This window comes from Eublepharis macularius, chromosome 3, assembly GCF_028583425.1.
Source record: "Eublepharis macularius isolate TG4126 chromosome 3, MPM_Emac_v1.0, whole genome shotgun sequence".
NCBI lineage: Eukaryota > Metazoa > Chordata > Lepidosauria > Squamata > Eublepharidae > Eublepharis > Eublepharis macularius.
The window spans coordinates 22312473-22330876 of NC_072792.1; the positions used below are offsets into that span (position 1 = coordinate 22312473).

Below are 18404 nucleotides of genomic sequence, written 5' to 3' on the forward strand. Positions count from 1 at the left end.
GTGATGTCATCAAGCTGCCCCAGGAACACACCAGGGAGGCCCGTTCCTGCATGTTCCTCCCCCCACTGGCCAGATAAGTGGTGGGGGGTGGAGGGTGAAAGCAGGGAATCCCCTGCCCCCATCAGGGGAATGAGATTCCTATCTTTCTGCAGCCTAGCCAATCATCCCGTGGGAACTGTGAGTGTCCCTCTAAATCCTCAGCAGTGTCCACAACTTCCTAGGCAGACGAGTGAATACGGAAATGTATATAAGTTACAACTTAACTGGAACAGTACAAAAGAATGATTTACCCACCTCTTAGTGGTAATTTTGAAAAATAAAGCATGCGATTTCCAGGGCAGTGAAGGCAGCATTCACTAGCCAGGGAAGTGTTAGAGACAAAAAAAAAAAAAACAAGACAACAATAACTAAATGTACTGCTTAGCATTTCAAACAAATACAGAGAGACACAAAACACAGCCAACTGAGCCCAGTGAGATTAGATACTGTGCAGAGGTTTCCCTAATACACCTCAAAGCAGCTGCACAGAGAAACAAAACCCCTGCTTTGCAACTCAAACAAACATGCCGCTCGAAGAAAACACGCACATTCTCTTCGGGCTCACAACAAAGACCCCTCCCCACCTAGCAAATGTACAGAGGTCCCTGCTCCCCTCTTCCCCACCTCCCCTTTCCATTAAAGGTCATGATGAGCATTTTTGGCCTTTAGAAAAATGCTCTACTCACGCCAATCAACTTTTAAATCAAAAACAGCTTGCTTTCTGATAGGGGCAGCAAAGCCGGTCGATTTATTCCATAAAACTTTATGTACACAGCAGCAGCATCCATGAACTTAATGATCATAATATAGAGTCTACAGGGTAATTTTTATTACAATTTATAGCAAGATTACACACACGCCACAGTTTTCAGGCTTTATTGAGATTTTATGAGACTGTGCAGTTTAAGCAGTTAACCGCACTCTTGTTCGCTTGGAGGGGGGAGGAGGAGGGGGGCTGAATTCCATGTTTGCATTTTGGTCCTAATCTACCATAGGTTGTTAATTACTGTATCTAATCAGAGACATTATTTACAGTAATTTCAGAAGTAAAGTAATTTGCCATAGATGTGCAAGATTAACAGCAGTAGTGTACGTTCAGTAGAAAAAGTGAAAACCTCCGTATAATGCAGACACACATGAATGTTTATCTGTCTACATGGGAAAAAATCTCCCCCCCCTCCATATACACAGCAACAAATCTAACTCTTTTTCATTCTGAACTGAACGCTGTAGACCTCACGCTCATTTACAGGAAATCGAATCCTTGACACTGTTAAGACCTAAATCACACCAAGTATCTAATACAAAACTGATTCACCGTTAGACATAAAACAAAGCCAGGGGAAAGAAAAGCAATTACAGATCTGAGCAACATGGGACATAGCTTTTCTGAGCACAGGAATCTAGCTTAAAAGACTTCCTACATTCTAAAGTGACCTTGTCCGCACAGGTCTTCCTGATGCTAAGCCTGTGTGTGGGTTTTCTTGTAGCCAAACTTGCCCTGAACTTCAGCTCAAGCATTGTGAACGTTCCGCGGCTGACATCTTCCCCTAGCAAACATTCCTCAGCTATCCACAACATCAGAGCGGTTCAGCCAACAGGTACCAGAATAGCCAGCATTGCTACTAAATAACCAATAGGTAAAGGTAAAGGTAGTCCCTCATGCAAGCATCAAGTCATTACTGACCGATGGGGGGACGTCGTATCACGACGTTTTCTTGTCAAACTTCTGTTACGGGGTGGTTTGCCATTGCCTTCCCCAATCATCTTATTTATTCTGAATATCAAAAGGAGTTACCATTTTCTATACTGCCTGTCAACAATGCATGTTTTGGTCTGCCAATATTCCAGCTCTTTATTTATTTACTTACATACTTAATTTAGAGTATGAAACTCGAAGAGGATAGCAATGCCTCTTTTCTCTGGATATTCAAGACTGTACTGTAATGCAACTTTCACCTTACTTTACAGACTGCCTGGTTTTTTTTCCCCCTCTGTGAGTAAATGGGCTACCTTTTTGACTTTTTCAATCTGTTATGCAAAGGAAAGGGCACACAGCAATTAGGATATTTCCCATACAGAGCCACGCTCTAGAATGGTGGAAGAAACTTTGTGACGTATATTCTGCCTAAACAAATCTCCCAGTATAAAGCAAACATATACAGGCAGCATTAACAAGAAAAAAGAGGAAATTTTACTCCGAAGAAAATCAAGTCCAAATAAAACAGACAATTCACACATTTATTTTAGAAGACATCCCTACAACAGGGATAGCTAAGACAGTTGGCTGCATTTCATCGGACAAGGACCCCCGTCTGGGATGTCTGGGAGCTCCTTCTTTGTGGCGTGATGCCTCCTGAATTGCAAGATGCATGTGAAGAACCACACAGGCCAATTTTATACTTCTTCTCTGGATTACCCACTGGCCCTCTGTCTTCAGTGGTGGAGGCTCCTTTTGCTTCCTTCATCCCTCTAGTTAGCTTTAAACTTTTTAAAACCTCCTCAAAACCTGCTCTTTTGAAATCAAATGCAGCACAGACATAGGGTGCAGGTTAGGTTGGCCTGGTGGCCCGCTGGGAGGAGGGACCTGACACTCACCGTTTTTTTGTTTCTTGCACCATTTTTTTGTTTCTTGTACGTGCATTAGAGAGAAACAAGACATCAATAACTAAACATCATCACGCTGCCCTGAGAGCTCTCCCGCACTTCACTGCAGGCCAATTTGGGCCCCAAACAGGCCAAATTGGCCCACTGGGACATGTGTAGAATTGCCAGACCTCATTTGGGGAAAGCATAATATACAGTTAGGCCTTAAGGCAATGAGTACTAATTCATGCCTCCTTTTAGGACAAGTATTTCTGCCTTTAGTGATCCTGTAACGCACTAGAATTACCCACCTCCAGTATAGGCTGATGGGAAGAAGATAAAGTGCACATTAATGAATCATACAGACACCCAGTAGGAAACCTCCTTTGTGGATGGGTTCTTTGAGCATTTTATTCATTTCTTTCTCTCAGTACCTCTGCAGCTCTCATGGCACCCGACTGTGGCCTGACACAAGGTTCGGGAATTACTACTCTAAAGGTACAAATTTTTGTTTGTTGACTGCTACGAATGATCTACAGGTGCAGTTTAAAGCCAATATTATTCAGCCCGAGCCCGCATGCAAAACACATGGCTCCCTTCACACACAAGTTCGAGGCAGGAGAAGAGAAATAAATCCTGAAGATTTATGAAGGAATCCATTCATATACATAACTGCAGCTTGCTACAGTCAAAGGCAACAGTGTATATGTCACTGGTATGATAGAAAGAAATGGGAAAGCAACAGCAGGCAAAATCCTTTAGGATTTTCTTGTTTAAATGTTACTACCCATAGGACTGACACTGAAAACAACCAGCTACTGTCTCCTTTCTCCTCTTCTTCCCATAATACATAAGACTGGAATAAACAAACAGGAAAAATGAGGTGATAGAATACTGGAGTGGTAGAATGAATTGCAGCATGGTAGGTGGTAGATTCCATTTTTAAACAGTCCTTCACATTTAAAAAAACCCCTTACATGCAAAGAGAAAGCAACCACAACAAGGATAAAGTTTACCTTCTCTACTTGCTGTGCTTATTTTCTATTTGTTGGGATTTTTTTAAAAAAACCACAGTGGAACATTCCACAACATCTGTAGCCTGAAGTGGTACAGTCCATTCTACCACTGCCTTTTCTTGCACGTGTAAATTGGGCCTCACCGCCACAAATGACATGACATCACATTGTGCACAAGTGCCTCTGTGCCACGTTATTGGCAGATGCAGGAGTGTGGGGCACACAACACTCCAAGTAATGATGTCACATAACACATTTCCTAACGTAAATACTATGAAAATGAAGGATGGGAAATCAGACCTAGGAACTGGCATTTTCAACAATGACCACGATCAGCTTCACATCTAGTTCCACCTTCAACGGAAAGGCCAGGCGCATTGGGGATGTTATGAGGAAGACTGGTAAATAGGGTGGGCATGTAAGTCCATTTACCAGTCAAAGGCTGATTCCGCACACGTTGGATAATGCACTTTCTTTTCTTTTTTTTTATTATTATTTTTTTATTATAAATTTTTTTATTTTCATAACTACAAAACACTACACCAGACTATCACAAGGAAAGGGGAGAGGGAAGGGACAAATGAGGGTGGAAAAAGAAAAGGGGGGGGGAATGAACTACAAACACTAAACACTACACTTCAATGTTTCCCTTCATACTGTCATAATACAAAAATAGCTCCATAGAATAATGATGGAGTGGTTAATCATACAGAGAATAAACATTTCAAATTCTGATTAAACTTTCCTCCCCCTTCTAGGTCCCGGACGCAATTCTCTCTGTGCAACCGCTGTTGCGGTGCTCTCCTCCTCCTCTTCCCCCCCCTCCGGCTCCTCCTTTTCTTCGTTCTCGGTGCAGCAGAGTTCTGGGTTTTTATTCTCAAAATCCTTTAGTTGATCTTCTGATAATATCTTATAGGCCTGATCTTTATATCTGAACCATATTCCTTCCGGGAATAACCATTTGTACTTTATTCCATGGTCCCTCAGAAGAGCTGCAAACTTTTTATATTTAAAACGCCGTTTCCGGACTAGAAATGGAACGTCCTTCAAGATCTTGACTTTCAAACCCATAAAGTCCAAATCCGCATTGTATGAGTTATATAGGATGGTGTCCCGAATCTTTTTAGATGAAAAGTCAATAATGATCTCACGAGGCAACTGTCGCTTTGTTGCATATTTTGAAGAAGCCCGACGGACCTCCAAAATGGCGCTTTTAACCTCTTCTTTAGTCGTCCTCGCGGGTGTCGCCAGTAGTTCCGAGACCAAATCCCACAGATCCTCATTTTCCTCCTCTTTCACGTTTTGGAGACGCAAAATTGTCTGCGTTCGTTCCACCTGTAGCCCGATCAGCTGGTTCTCCACCAACTTCAGCTCCTTTTTTGTAGCCTTCACAAGTGACGCACTTTCCAGAGCAGACTTTTCTGCCCCCCCCCGCTGCTGCCTTAATGGTTTTCACCTCGCTTTCAATTAAGCCCACCCTTTGATCAGTTTCGTTCAGCTTGTCAACAAAGGGTTTTATGGCTTCCACCACCGCCCTGCGCACCAACTCTTCGAGCGACTCCCCCTTCAAAGTAGCCGAGATTGACTTACTGAGAGCGGGACTTTGCTTCCTTGCTGCCATTTGGGGGGGGGGGCGCCAACAAAATTCTGGAACTCAACGAAGGGGAAGAGCGAGTCTTCTTCAGATCAACCTCTCCTTCACAAACGCTTGTAAAACAGAAGGGATTCGCTTGTTTACAGGCTTCCGCCTGTTTCTTTTACTTGCCGTTTCTCGTTGCCCGGCGGCACTCGAGGCGCCGCGCACATCTGCCGGCCTCCATAGGGACAAACGGGCAATTCCCCCCCCCCCGCATTGATTTCGGGGAGTTCTTCCCGCCGCGTCCCGGACCCTGGCTCCCTCCCTGGGAGTCCTGGGGGTTAATCCTTGCGGATCAGCCGCCCGGTCAGGGTGCCCGGTCGTTTCCTCCCGGACCAGCCGAGAGGAGCGTCCGGCATGGCTGAGAAAACGAAACCGAATCCCCACTTTCAATACACTTTATCAATCGTTTGAGGTGGATTTTTTGTTCCGCACACAAAAAAATCCATTCCAAATGATCTATAAAGAGGATTGGAAGTGCATTATCCAACATGTGCGGAATCATTCAAACATTGTCAACTGACTGCCTGTTACTCGATAGTGACCAAATGTTGTCAAAATATTCCACGAAGCTAAGAAGGCCACTGTAAAACTTACCCTTTTATTTCATTTGTGGTGCCATAAGTTAACTAAGTCAAGAGCGTAGGCAGCTTCCCCCAGCCCTACGACAGTGTCAGACTGAACACTATAGAAAACGTTTCCTACTAGCCACCTGCAGCATCTCGAGGAGTCATCAATGGCAAAAGTCACTACAATCATCCATGGTGCCATGTGGAATGGGATCTCCAAATGTGAAATCAATATCATGTTATGCCTTGAAGAATCAAGAGATGACTCAATGAGAGTCTATCACGAAGGTTATCTTCCTTATGAGAAGACATTCCCTATAATGGAATCTCATTTTTTAGCTTTCTTAATGGTGCTCTCTTGTTGACTATATGAAGAAATAATAGTGAGAATAATCATACTCAGCATCGATAAAGCAGTTTGAAGTAAGGATAACCCAGGGGCTAAAAAAGGACACAATATGGACCAATAAGCCATGTAACGTATACCTAGGTCCTCAGTTGCCTGTCTTCTTGCTAGCTCTTTCTTTTAATAAGTAGCCAAAAAGTTTTGCTGCATTTCTCTACATAACTAGTCAAAACATGATTGGCAGACACAGGGATCATTTTGAGGGGGAACACGCAGGAATGCAGTTTTGGCAATTCTTCAAAGAGGTCACGTCAGGTGGACCCGCCCACCTGACTTTCAGCCATTTTGGGCCTGTTTCGGCCTGGATTGGGGCTGAAACAGCCTGGATTGGATCAGTGCTGGGTGGGGGAACTCTCCCTTGCCCAGCACTGACCCAATCTGGGCCATTTTGGCCCCAAACCAGGCCCACAAGGGCCCAAAATGGCCACTTTCAGTCATTTAGGGCCCCTTTTTGCCATTTTGAGCCCAATTTCAGCCCTGAATGGCCAAGACTGGGTCCAAAACAGCCAGGATAGGTGATGCCAGGGGGTGTGGCATATGCAAATCAGTTAGGCCAATCACACATTTCTGGTGATGTCAAGGGGCATGGCATATGCTAATGAGATATGCTAATGAGTTCCTCCAGCTTTTTTTCTACGAAATGACCCCTGGGTAGGCAGCCATCTTGGCTTTCTTAAAAATCAGTGGAAGGTTTGTAACACTACTAGGATCAGCCAGTGTGCTTTTTCCTCCTTCATGCAAATACATTTTTAAATGATGATCTCTTACCTTTGACATGACTTCTCCCATCCTCCAATAACGGTACTACTATAGTGTTATTCACATTCCCTGGTGATCTCACAGCTGTGTAGACTACAGGTACTGACTGGACCACCACTGGAATGCGGTGTACGTGACTCATTTTGTTGGTCTGAAGGTTCATGGGGCTAGACGGTGGAACTGGATGGATTATGTGCAAAAACTGCTGCCCTCCAACGCCCGATGCGGATGCCACAAGTGGGCCTGGAGTTAATACTGATGGGGCGGAGGCTGCTGAAGATACTGACGTTATTACTGTTGGCGACGATGCTGGTCGACTAGAAGACGTTGAAGTAGAGGAAGGGGACGACGCTGACGCAGTGATGGACACTGGTGAAGACGAAGCAGCAATAGGAGACGACCGAGCTTTGTTTATCGACAAGTCCACTGGCTCAGTTTGTGTTTGGAAATGGTCTGTGGACAAGGAATCCTCTTCCGGATCTGCCTTCATGCTGTTCAGCAACAGGGGTACAGCTTCCATATCTGGGTAACTGTGGGAGCTTGGAGACTGTTGAGGGAAGAGAAGGAAAACAGATCATTACCGTCCAGTAGCTGGTGCTAAACATGAGGTTCGTAACAGGATGTATATTTACTTCAAGTGCTCCCCTTAGGAAAAAACAGGCCTGCAAGCAGAGGACAGCTGCCTCAAGCCAAAAACCACCACCACAACTTTTGGACCAATCGGGCCGTGCTTGCCTCGCAATATTTCATGACTTTGTGAACTAGCTCTTCTGCTGTCATTCTTTAATTGTTCCACTTTGCTTTTTCTTTATCACTGTACAATTTCTTTATCAAAATATTGCTGGGAATGTTTAATTATCCAAACTTTTCTTGAGGAACACATGAATGTGAACATGATTATGTGAATATTTTGCATGAAAGAAGCGTCTGGATTGATAAACCCCCAAAAGATCAGTAATAAAAAGTGCTATTCTTTATTGACTTACATAGAAAATGTAAATATATTTACATACACATGTCGATGTAAATATATATTTTTATATAGAAAATGTACTGAGACCTGTTCGATGAGGTTCACAAAGTAAAAAATAATACATAAAAACAGCAGCATAAGAATGGTTTATAATAAAAGAAGCCAGGGGCATAAAAATAGCCAGGCCCTTCCATGTATCATCTTGCTACAGCTTTGTGGTTGCACTGCCAATTTACATCCAGGGCCGTAATGGGTCACCTCATCTGCTCCCAAAGTCTCCCTTGTGTCACATAACTATTAATTTAAATCATTCCTACCTTTCTGCATATATCATGTTCCAAGCTAAATTCCTTGCATCTAGTGGGAGGTCAGACGTTGTTTTCAACGTTACAGCTGGTTAGCATCCACTACAGGTAACTTGTGAGGCATTCTGGACTGAATTTGGGACCATATTTTCAGGAGAACCTACTAAGCCTGTAGTTGATAATCTGTTTAAGCTCTATTGGCTTAGAATCTGTCCCCTGTCCAAGCTTACATGAATTTCCAAATATGACCTAAAAGGAAGTTGGCACTTTTGCTTTAATAATGGGAAATATTCTGTACCTGCAGCCTCATTGCTCTGCACTGAATGAATGTGGCCAGATTTATGGTGTCCAGGGCTGCGTTTATTAGTATTTATTTATTAAAATACACCCCATCTTTCCTCTTGGCACATAAATCCCAAGCATCCTGGATGAAACACAATAAACATCCCACAATGTATTATGGCTTTAGTGGTAAGAACTGGGATCTCCTTCTGTGCATTATGTACCATGTGACAAAGGGAACAACCTGGATCCAGTATTCACTAACAGATATAGAGAGCTGGTTGTTGTAGATTTTCAGGGCTGTATGGCCGTGGTCATGGCATTGTAGTGCCTGACGTTTCACCAGCATGACAGTGATCACATTGACACAGAGAGATCTCTGTCTTTTGGTGCTACACCTCTGAAGATGCCGGTCACAGCTGCTGGCGAAACGTCAGGAACTACAATGCCAAGACCACGGCCATACAGCCCAGAAAACCTACAACAACCAACGTTCTCCTGCTGTGAAAGCCTTCGACAATATAGCTGTAGAGAGTGCCCAACTGCTCTCTACAGACTGCAGTATTGTCTGACATAACATCTTGTGTCCTACAGGCATGGCTAGGGTTGCCAGACTCCAAGTGGTAGCTGGAGATGTCAAAGAATTACAACTGATCGCTAGAGGTGGGCACAAACTGGGAAAATTCCAAATGGTGCGGTTCATGGTTCGTCATGTTTCATGAACTTTCACAAACTTGCCTGGCTCATGAACCAGTTCATTTGGTTCATGAAAATGTCATTTCCAGGTCCTCAGAAGGTATACAGAGAGCCCATCCCCCATTGCCTAGGAAACTGATTGATCAGTGCCAGGTGGTCTGCAGTGATGAACCAAAATATGAACCAAATGAACCAGGCTAAAATTCATCACAATTCGTGAGAAATGAACTCTGACGAACTGCCAGTTCATGAACCACGAACTGGCCCAGTTCGTGACGAATTGAAGTTTGTATTTTGGTTTGCACCCGCTTCTACTGATCACTTGTTGACAGAGATCATTTCACCTGGAGAAAATGTGTGCTTTAGAGGGGATCTCTATGGCATTATACCCTGCTGAGGACACTCCCTTTCCCAACCCCGCACTCTCCAGGATCCATCCCCCCAAATCTCCAGGAATTTCCCAACCTGGAGCCAGCAACCCTAGGTGCGGCACAGCTCAAAGGTTTGTGGTAGACTTAATTTGAACATTCACTAGGCATAGAGACAATTAAATCCACCAGGTTGGATTTTTCAAAATTACCACTAAGAGGTGGGTAAATCATTCTTTGTACTGTTCCAGTTAAGTTGTAACTAATATACGTTTCCGTATTCACTCATCTGCCTAGGAAGCTGTGGATACTGCTGAGGATTTAGAGGGACACTCACAGTTCCCACGGGATGATTGGCTAGGTTGCAGAAAGATAGGAATCTCATTCCCCTGATGGGGGCAGGGGATTCCCCGCTTTCACCCTCCACCCCCCCCCACTTACCTGGCCGGTAATCCAGCGCCATTATTCCAAATTAACTATGGCATGGATGATAAAGAATATGGACCAGCTTGACTTAGGGTAAGGGGTACTAACTAGAGGTTGGAACGAACCAAAATACAAACCAAAGTTCGTCATAAACTGGGCCAGTTTTTGGTTTGCAAACCAGCAGTTCATCAGAGGGTATTTCTGACGAACCACGATGAACTGTGATGATATTTAGACCGTTTTATTTGGTTCTTTCTTCAGTTTGTCATTGCAGACGGCCTGGTGTCAATCAATCAGTTTCCTAGGCAACGGGGTGATGGGCTGTCTGCAGACCTTCTGCTGCCCCAGAAGTTATGTATTCACTAACCAAACGAACCGGTCCGTGAACCAGGCAATTGCATGCCGGTTTGTGGTTTGTGAAATGCAACAAACCGCAAACTGCAACAAACTGCCATTTTCCCAGGTCATGTCCATCTCTAGTACTAATGTCTGACTGCATTATAGTGGTACAGCTCTGCTTTCTTAAGAATAGATACATTTCACAAGACATGGTTTGCTGCCGCTCCTGCCCCTTTCTGAGTATAGCAAAGACTCCAGAAAAGAAGAAAAGCCTCCATTTCATAAATTATCATTATTGGGTCAAAAATTAAGACGAGCATATCAAATATATCTGTAACAAGACAGATTTAAGTCTGATTCCCCAAAGACAAAGCTTCATCTACTCTGCGTGTTGACATATGCTCCTTACGCGTAAATTACTTTGCAGTGCAAATTAGTACTGTCAAGCCTGAATATATTACAAATTAAAGGGGAGAAATTTATACTTCCTTTTTTTTCCCCGCACAGAAAATAATATCTTTACTTTGAGTATACACATAATTGCATATTATAGAGTTGAAATTTTAATGGGATAAAGCAGAAAGCTGTGAAATGCAGCTGTTTCGCAGCAATGATTTAGTGTCTCGTGAATTGGCTTCAATAAATCAAGCTCTTTATGACCCACTGAGATATAATATGATTATTTTCAAAGAAAAAAGCCAAGCAACGCAGCCTCTCTTCAAGATGATGTTATATCTGTCTACGGGCCGATTCACTTGCTAGCTTGGGGGGAGAAATCTCCATTTGTTATGAGTTTTCTGGGGTTGTTGTGAGTTCTGCCTCCTCATGGAGAGAGAACGTAAATAGCGAAGTGAGCTATACTGCTTCTATAGGATGTAGGTTAGGTTAAGAGGCAGAGACTTCCCCCAAAGTCATCCAGTTAATGTCATGGATGAACATTCACTCCCTTGTAATATGAACTTGAGTCTTCAACAAGAATACCCATGGAAAACTGAATGTTCTCCCCAAAATCCCGCACCTTTACATCATTTGAAAACTCTGTACAGAACACAAAATTAAGGGTATTCTGGGGATGTTTTCTGCCCAGGTTCTTTTTCTATTCATAGAAAGAAAGAAAACTGTTAATGCTGCAATTGTGGCAGTCATATTTCCTCAATCATTTCATTGATAATGGAATTTGCATGCAGCATCATGGTATCATTGGCAAAAACCAAATGGGTTACCATAGCAAGTTAAAGGGCAGCGAAGGCAAATGAAATGGAGAGTAGTGAGGGCAGATAAAGCAAAGTAAAGCAGGGAAGAAAAAGCAGTCAAGTTAGAAAAAGAGCACCAAGCAGTACTGAATGGGAGGTGCTTTTTGATCCCAAAACAAGAACTATAGAAAACTTTTCAATTATATAGGAAAATTTCACAGAGTACTTCAGTTATTACATGATCAACATTGTGCATTTAAAGCCTTAGTATGATGACAGACAAATGCAAAATGAGTTTGTTTTCCTTGGGCTTCACAAGCAATGTGTTGAACTAGGAACAGAGAGATCCAGGTTTAAATGCACGCTTACCAGTCCTTGGGTATCCACCTTGAGGCAGCCATTATCTCTCAGCCTAACTTATGTCACAGGGCTATTACGAGAATAAAATGGAGGAGGAGAAAGAACCACGAATGCCATCACCACCTCCTTGGTGGGGTGAAAATGTTAACTTAAATGAGAATCAGGACTACATCATTAATTGGGTTAATTGATAGATTAATCAACTGAAGTTTTAGTTGATTAACAGATGGGTGCCGGTTCTAATCAGTGAAGGCAAGTTTTAATTTGAACAAGTTCATTCTTTTTGAAGCTGTTATTCAGCTGTATTACTGAAAAAAGGAGTAAATTCGATATCTTTTCATTCTAATAATGAGCAGAAGTTTGACCTCTTATCAATTTATCAAACTTCTCTCAGTATCTCAAAAATGTAGCTTTATTAAGGCAGCATTCAAATTTATTTAAATATAATTAATCAGTTAATTAAAAGGCAGATGTTTACACAACTAAAATGCTCTAATTGACAGTCCTAAGAATTATCCAATCCTTTGGCACATTAACAATTCATTTCACATTCAGTCGCATCTTCAACAAGCCTGCTAGACCTACCACTGTATTCATTCATATATAACCCTGTTGATTGGGAAAGTATTGACAAAACAGTCAAAGCATGACATTTGAAACCACATCTTCGGTTCATTCCTGAAGAAATGAATGACGGTCACAGAGGGACACATTTGTCATGGTGAGACAAAACCGGTTATCTACCACATATGAGCTCTCTCTATAGCCTTTTAAAGACACGGAATAACATCTTACGGAATGAATGCAGGCCTTGCTGTACAGCTTGTACATCAATGTGACAACCACGCTGTTGCCGGTTCTTCTTGAAAGAGGATCTTTAAGTTCACGTTAAGTTCAATAATGCTCTTGCTTGAAAGGTTATGAGTGGGGCTAGACTGTATTATTTATAGACTCCTTCCTAGATTAACCTCACCAAAGAAATGATGGACTTCAAACGGTGATTCATAACTCCCAGGAATTAGGGTGCCTACCACACTTTTTCAGGGACCTGTCAGGATAGATCCAGTAGATAAGCATATGCATACCCCATGACAGCGTTCTGCCAAACCCATGAACGCTGTCCAACAAGAATGCTGTCTTCTATGCTATCTGAATATATGTTGCTTGAAAACGAAAAGCGCTGTGGAAGAGCAACAGCTTCTCTACCTATGTACTACACAGAAAAACACAACAATCAGAAGACGTTGAAAGGAAATGATGAGAAATTTGAGGAATAAAAACCTGCAGCCAATGATAAGCTTTAGATGTACAATGATTAAAGGAGTCGCTTAGAGTGTGACTACAAGTGACTTTCTTCACGTGGAGAACACTAGATTTTTCTCGCAAGGTTACCTGGGAAGTGAAGTCCGAGTGGTCCTTCCCTTCTCTGTTAGAATCGCTGCTTGAAGAGCCACAAGAGGACTTCATTTGGGGGCGGGCAGCTGCTACTTTCTCCCAGGGCTTCCTGCAGGCTGCCTGCTCCCGGGGAGCTGCTCTGGAGAAAGCAGCCGCGTCGGTGAAGTTTCAGCCGCAGCGACAGTGGAAGGATCTGCTGCAGATTCTTCCCAGGTAACTTTCCCAGGTAACCTTGCGAGAAAAATCTAGTGTTCTCCACGTAAAGAAAGTCACTTGTAGCTTTGCTCTTAGTTTCAAACAACATGTGATATATGATCACCATGGGGAATGGCAGCAGGACATCAGCAGGGACTTCCTTGTGGGAACTCAATTCTGATGCACCGCAGGGACTTGATTTGTATCAGGACTGCAGCGCATGGAGAGGAGGGTCTTAATACCCCCCTGTACTGTTTTCCTGACCAGAAACAGCCTAGGGGGCTTTATTGGCCTTGTGGGAGTAGGGCGGCACATGCAAGCATTCAGTGATGGATAAGATGGTTCTCTCTTATGCAAGGAATTCCCAGAATGGACATGGGTCCAAGTAAGAAGCAATCACACAGATGTGAGATCAGACTCTTTGATCCTTGCATTTAACTGTGCCCAAGTATATAACAGGGTTGATGACATCAGAAGGCTTTTCCCAGAAAAAGCTAACAAATGCAATGCTATTGTTGACAAATTCTGGCCAGGGAGAGCCAATTTTCCTAAAGATTTTCACGTCCTTCTCTCACTCTCTTTACAGCAATACATTCAGGGGTTTTTGAAGGGCATAGAAATATTCACTTGGAGGGGGGGTGCGGAGTGCATTGCTATGGCAACCAGGCCAAAGAAAGGCAGGACAAATAACACTCTAATTACTCTCAAGCCATCCTCAAGCACAGCCACAACTTCTGGGCAAGAACAGAGTTTAGTGCAGTGAAAAGCTTCTGAAAGTGTGAATTAGTTTCAGGTCTTGCTGTCTTCTACAAATTAATTTGGTGGGCTTTAAGTACCCCATTATAGTAGCTGGAGCAAGATGTTATTTACTCCATTCTTAGTCCTCTGAGTGGCATACCATTGGGACTATCTTTTGTATCCATGGAAAGTAGAATATCAATATTTTTCAATTTTATTCAATAAATCCATCTTATTAACTTAACAACCTATGAAATTTGACTGCCCTTTGCCCAGGAATGTTTCTGTGGTAGATTCTTACTTTCACAGTACCCTCAGGCAAGTGCATGCAGCTTTCACTGTGCTTGTGCCAGTCCCCCGCTGGGGGTGGGGGATCCCCCGCACCCACTTTCCACTCCCCACCCCTGCTTACCTGGCCAGCGTGGGTGGGAAACGTGCCTCCCGGGGAATGTTCTTGGGCAGTGCAGAGCACTCCCATGCACCACAGCAGCCCAATTCAGGCTGGATTTGCCCAGATTTGGGATGGACTTGGCCCAAATCAGGCCGAATCCAGCTGCTGCAGAGCACAAGAGTGCTCCCGTGCTCTGCAGCAGCTTGATTCAGCCCCGAATCTGGTCAGATTTGGGTCTGAATCAGGGTGGATTTGGCCTGAATCAGGCCTCTGCATAGTGCAGGAGTGCTCCCAGGGCAACACATGCCCTGCATGGTGACATCACTTCCTGGAAGTGATGTCATCACTAGGCGCGCACAGCACATGGTAGGTGCTGGGCCGATCTCCCACCTGTATAATGTTTTGGGTGGGTATCTGTAGTAGAAGAGTCAAAGCTCCCTTTGTCAGACACATTGAGTGGGAAAAAGGTAGGAGTCTTTAAAGTTCAGGCGGAGGGTGGGAGCGGTATTGCAAGTTAGATTGTCAGGAAGAGGGTAGCCAGCTCTCGAAAGCTCACATCCTGGAAATCTAGTGGGTCTCTAAGGTGCTACTGGACCTGCATTTTGTTCTTCAACATACAGCATGTTACAGTAATCTAGCCTCTCGGTTACTATAGTATGGATCATTGTGGCCACTGTCCAGGTATAGAGAAAGTTTTAAAGCTAAGGTTGGTAAAATGCTCTTATCCTCCATAGTAACCTGTAATACATAGCCATAACGTTGCCACATAACCATTTATGTCCTGGTTCTCTATTATTTCCCTGGCAGTCTCAGCTCTGCTCCTCCCCTCACAAAAGGATATTTGTTTGTCTTGCCACCCGGTGTCATCTGTTAAAGTGCTTCTTTTCCCCCTGCAGTGCATATACCCACACCCTGTGCGTGATGGGTCTGAGAAAAATGACTCATCATTCTAAATAAGCATTCTGTGCTTGAGAACTGACAAACACTGAGTCATCGCTTTTTTCTTCTCCCTAGTTAAGCATTTGCTGCTTCACTAACTTTTCCAAAAGCAAAATGGTGTTAAGCAAAAAAATGGTGTTAAGCAAAAGAAATGCAGTTAATCATTGCTGGATTTCGATGAAAGCTGTTAGACTACAGGTGGAGAGTTTGCATATGTAAGAGAGTATAGGAGGCCACTGCTATTAATTACAGTTCTGTCTGTCTAATATGAACATTTTGGGCAGTACTAATATCCTATTTCTCATTTTGAAAATGAGAGAGCAATGCTGGGAGATCCTGAAAAGACCACGCTGGATACTGAAGTTAGGGATATCGGTCAAAACCACAGTTCCTTCCCCACAAACTGTATGCCTGTACTTCAGTATGGTAACCTTGGGACTCTTAACGTAATTTCTTGGAACTATACTTACATGAAACTATCCAAGAAAACTTGGAATTTCAATTTAAATGGCAGGGAAATGTTAAACACTTTGAAAGAGTAAAGGGACACTTAATTCTAGAGGATGCAAACATTAGTTTTTGGCCCATGTTACATTACAGTGAAAATAAGGTTGAATTTTCACCTACATGAGAATTCGGAGTTCCTGTGTAGGCGAAGACTTCTGGGGAATTTCTTTTAGCTGTAGCTATACCACCCAGTTTGAATATGGTTTAATTCTTCTAAGATGACTGGAAACAGCTGTCTTCAGGTTGGCTGAACATATCGGTGTTGGCCAAAACTATTTATTATGGAGACATATTAGCAGAACTGTGCCCGGCATTCTTCTGCCAGCTACCGGACTTCAGTTATACTTTTGATCCCTTGTTCCTATATTGTCCCATAAGTCAATTGTCCTGCCATGATTCATAATACTCAGGAATTCGGATGTCTACCAGATTTTTCAAGGAGCTGTCAGAATACAGTCTGTATTGGCCAGTGGTAATAACCTTACAAACAACATGACTTTCTTGAGCCACTGATACATTTTAATTCTGATTAGTAAGTTGTTGTGCTTGTTTATTTAGAAAATTTATATCGTAATTTTATCTTCGGAGACCTGCTAGAGGTGGGTCGCAAGATAAAAATAATACAATAAGATTATTTAAAAACCCATAAAAGTGATTAAGGTCAAAGCCAGCAATAAAAGAAGCAAAAATCCCAGCAGCAACGCTAAAAAATATGGAACCCTTCAGTTAAGTTCAACTTTTGAACTGCTTCTAAAGATACAAATTACATGGGGCCTGGAGATTTCCCAGAATTACAAGTAAAGTCTAGGTCACAGAGATCAGTTCCCCTGGAGAAAATGGCTGCTTTGGAAGGTGGACACTATGGCATTGTACCCTGCTCCCTCCCCTCCCAAACCCCGCCCTCTCCAGGCTCCACCCCTCAAATCTCCAGGAATTTCCCAACCTGGAGCTGGCAACTCTATCTGTAACTCAGGGGAGAAGTTTGGAAGAAAAAGAAGGTAGCAAGGAATGCAGAGAATTATATTAGCTATACTTGGATGATTATGCATAGGGAAGACATCTCAAATGCTGACTGCCTCCGGACTTACAGAGGTGTTTGGGGTTCCAGGAGAGGTGTTGGCTAGAGCTGTCAAGTCCCTCAGTGGGGGCGGGCAATCCTCACCCTCCATCTCCTGCCAGCACTCACCTGGCCAGCCTGGGGGGAGGTGGGGGAACAGTCTTCCAGGGTGCACTCCTGGCATGGTGCAGTGCAACAGCATCACTCGCAGGAGCCCCAAACGATCCTGTTTGGGGCCCAAATTAGCCCAATGCAAAGTGTGGGAGCACTCCCAGGACCTGTGCAGTGATGTCATTCCCAGAAGTGATGTCATCACACTGTGCCTGGAGCATGCAAGGGAACAAATAAGGTAAGTACTGGGTTCCCCCCACTCCTGCCAGGAGGGTAAGGGAACTTGGCGACCCTATTGCTGGCTCAAGAAAACAAGGCCACATAAGTATCTAAAACTCCAATTGAGATATCAAAGAAATAGCATGAGTGGGAAATAGCACAGGGGGGAAAGAAGTAGTGTATGCATCAGGGCAGGGCCTTAAAATCAGATTACTGAGCACAAGTTGGAACAATAAAGACAATTCTTGTTATAGGGTCCAGAGAACTACACGAACAAAAGTCTGATTTTGCCTGAGACTGAAGGGATGCCTATTCTTCTGCTCCATCTGCCTCCTTTTATCTTACAAATGCCCTCTGGGACAATTTTCAGACAAGGATTTGCAAAAACTTGACTTCATGGCCATTGGATTCTGCACCACTGCAGGAAAAGTGAACATGAGGCAGGCTTGTTTTTAATGTTGCCGGACTGGGTGGAGCGCTCTCCTACTCGGGATCACTCCACTACTCTACCCACAAACACTTGTCTTCTATGGGTCCACTGCTGTGTGCCCCAGAGACCTCGTTTCCCCACCCTCTTGAAAAGAACAGCGTGCGTTTGCACATGTGTAGCCAAACATGCATGCAATGGACTGAAATGAAAAAAAAACAAACCTCAAACAGATCAGTTCTGAGCCAGCATCAGCCCAATCGGAACAAACTAGCAATGGAACAGAATGATTCTGGAACCTCCGGAATGGAAACCAAAATGGAAACTTTCTTGGGGCACAACCCTAAATGCATGTGCCTCATGTACAGAGCCTGGGACCCTCATAGCTATCATCAGGGAGATCCACGTGTCATAGCATATTGCACTGTTCATCTCCTGGATTTTGCTCCCAACGGTTGACAGCGCTTGCTTC

The 18404-nt window shown here is 43.5% G+C and overlaps 1 protein-coding gene across 1 annotated transcript in view; it reads right to left on the bottom strand.

Moving 5' to 3' along the window:
• Positions 1–18404, bottom strand: part of KLF12 (KLF transcription factor 12) — a 312002-nt gene that overhangs the window by 121642 nt on the left and 171956 nt on the right. The window contains exon 5 of the mRNA XM_054973520.1: positions 7021–7558. Within this exon, the coding sequence (XP_054829495.1) occupies positions 7021–7558 (538 nt within the window). The remainder of the gene's footprint in view (positions 1–7020; positions 7559–18404) is intronic.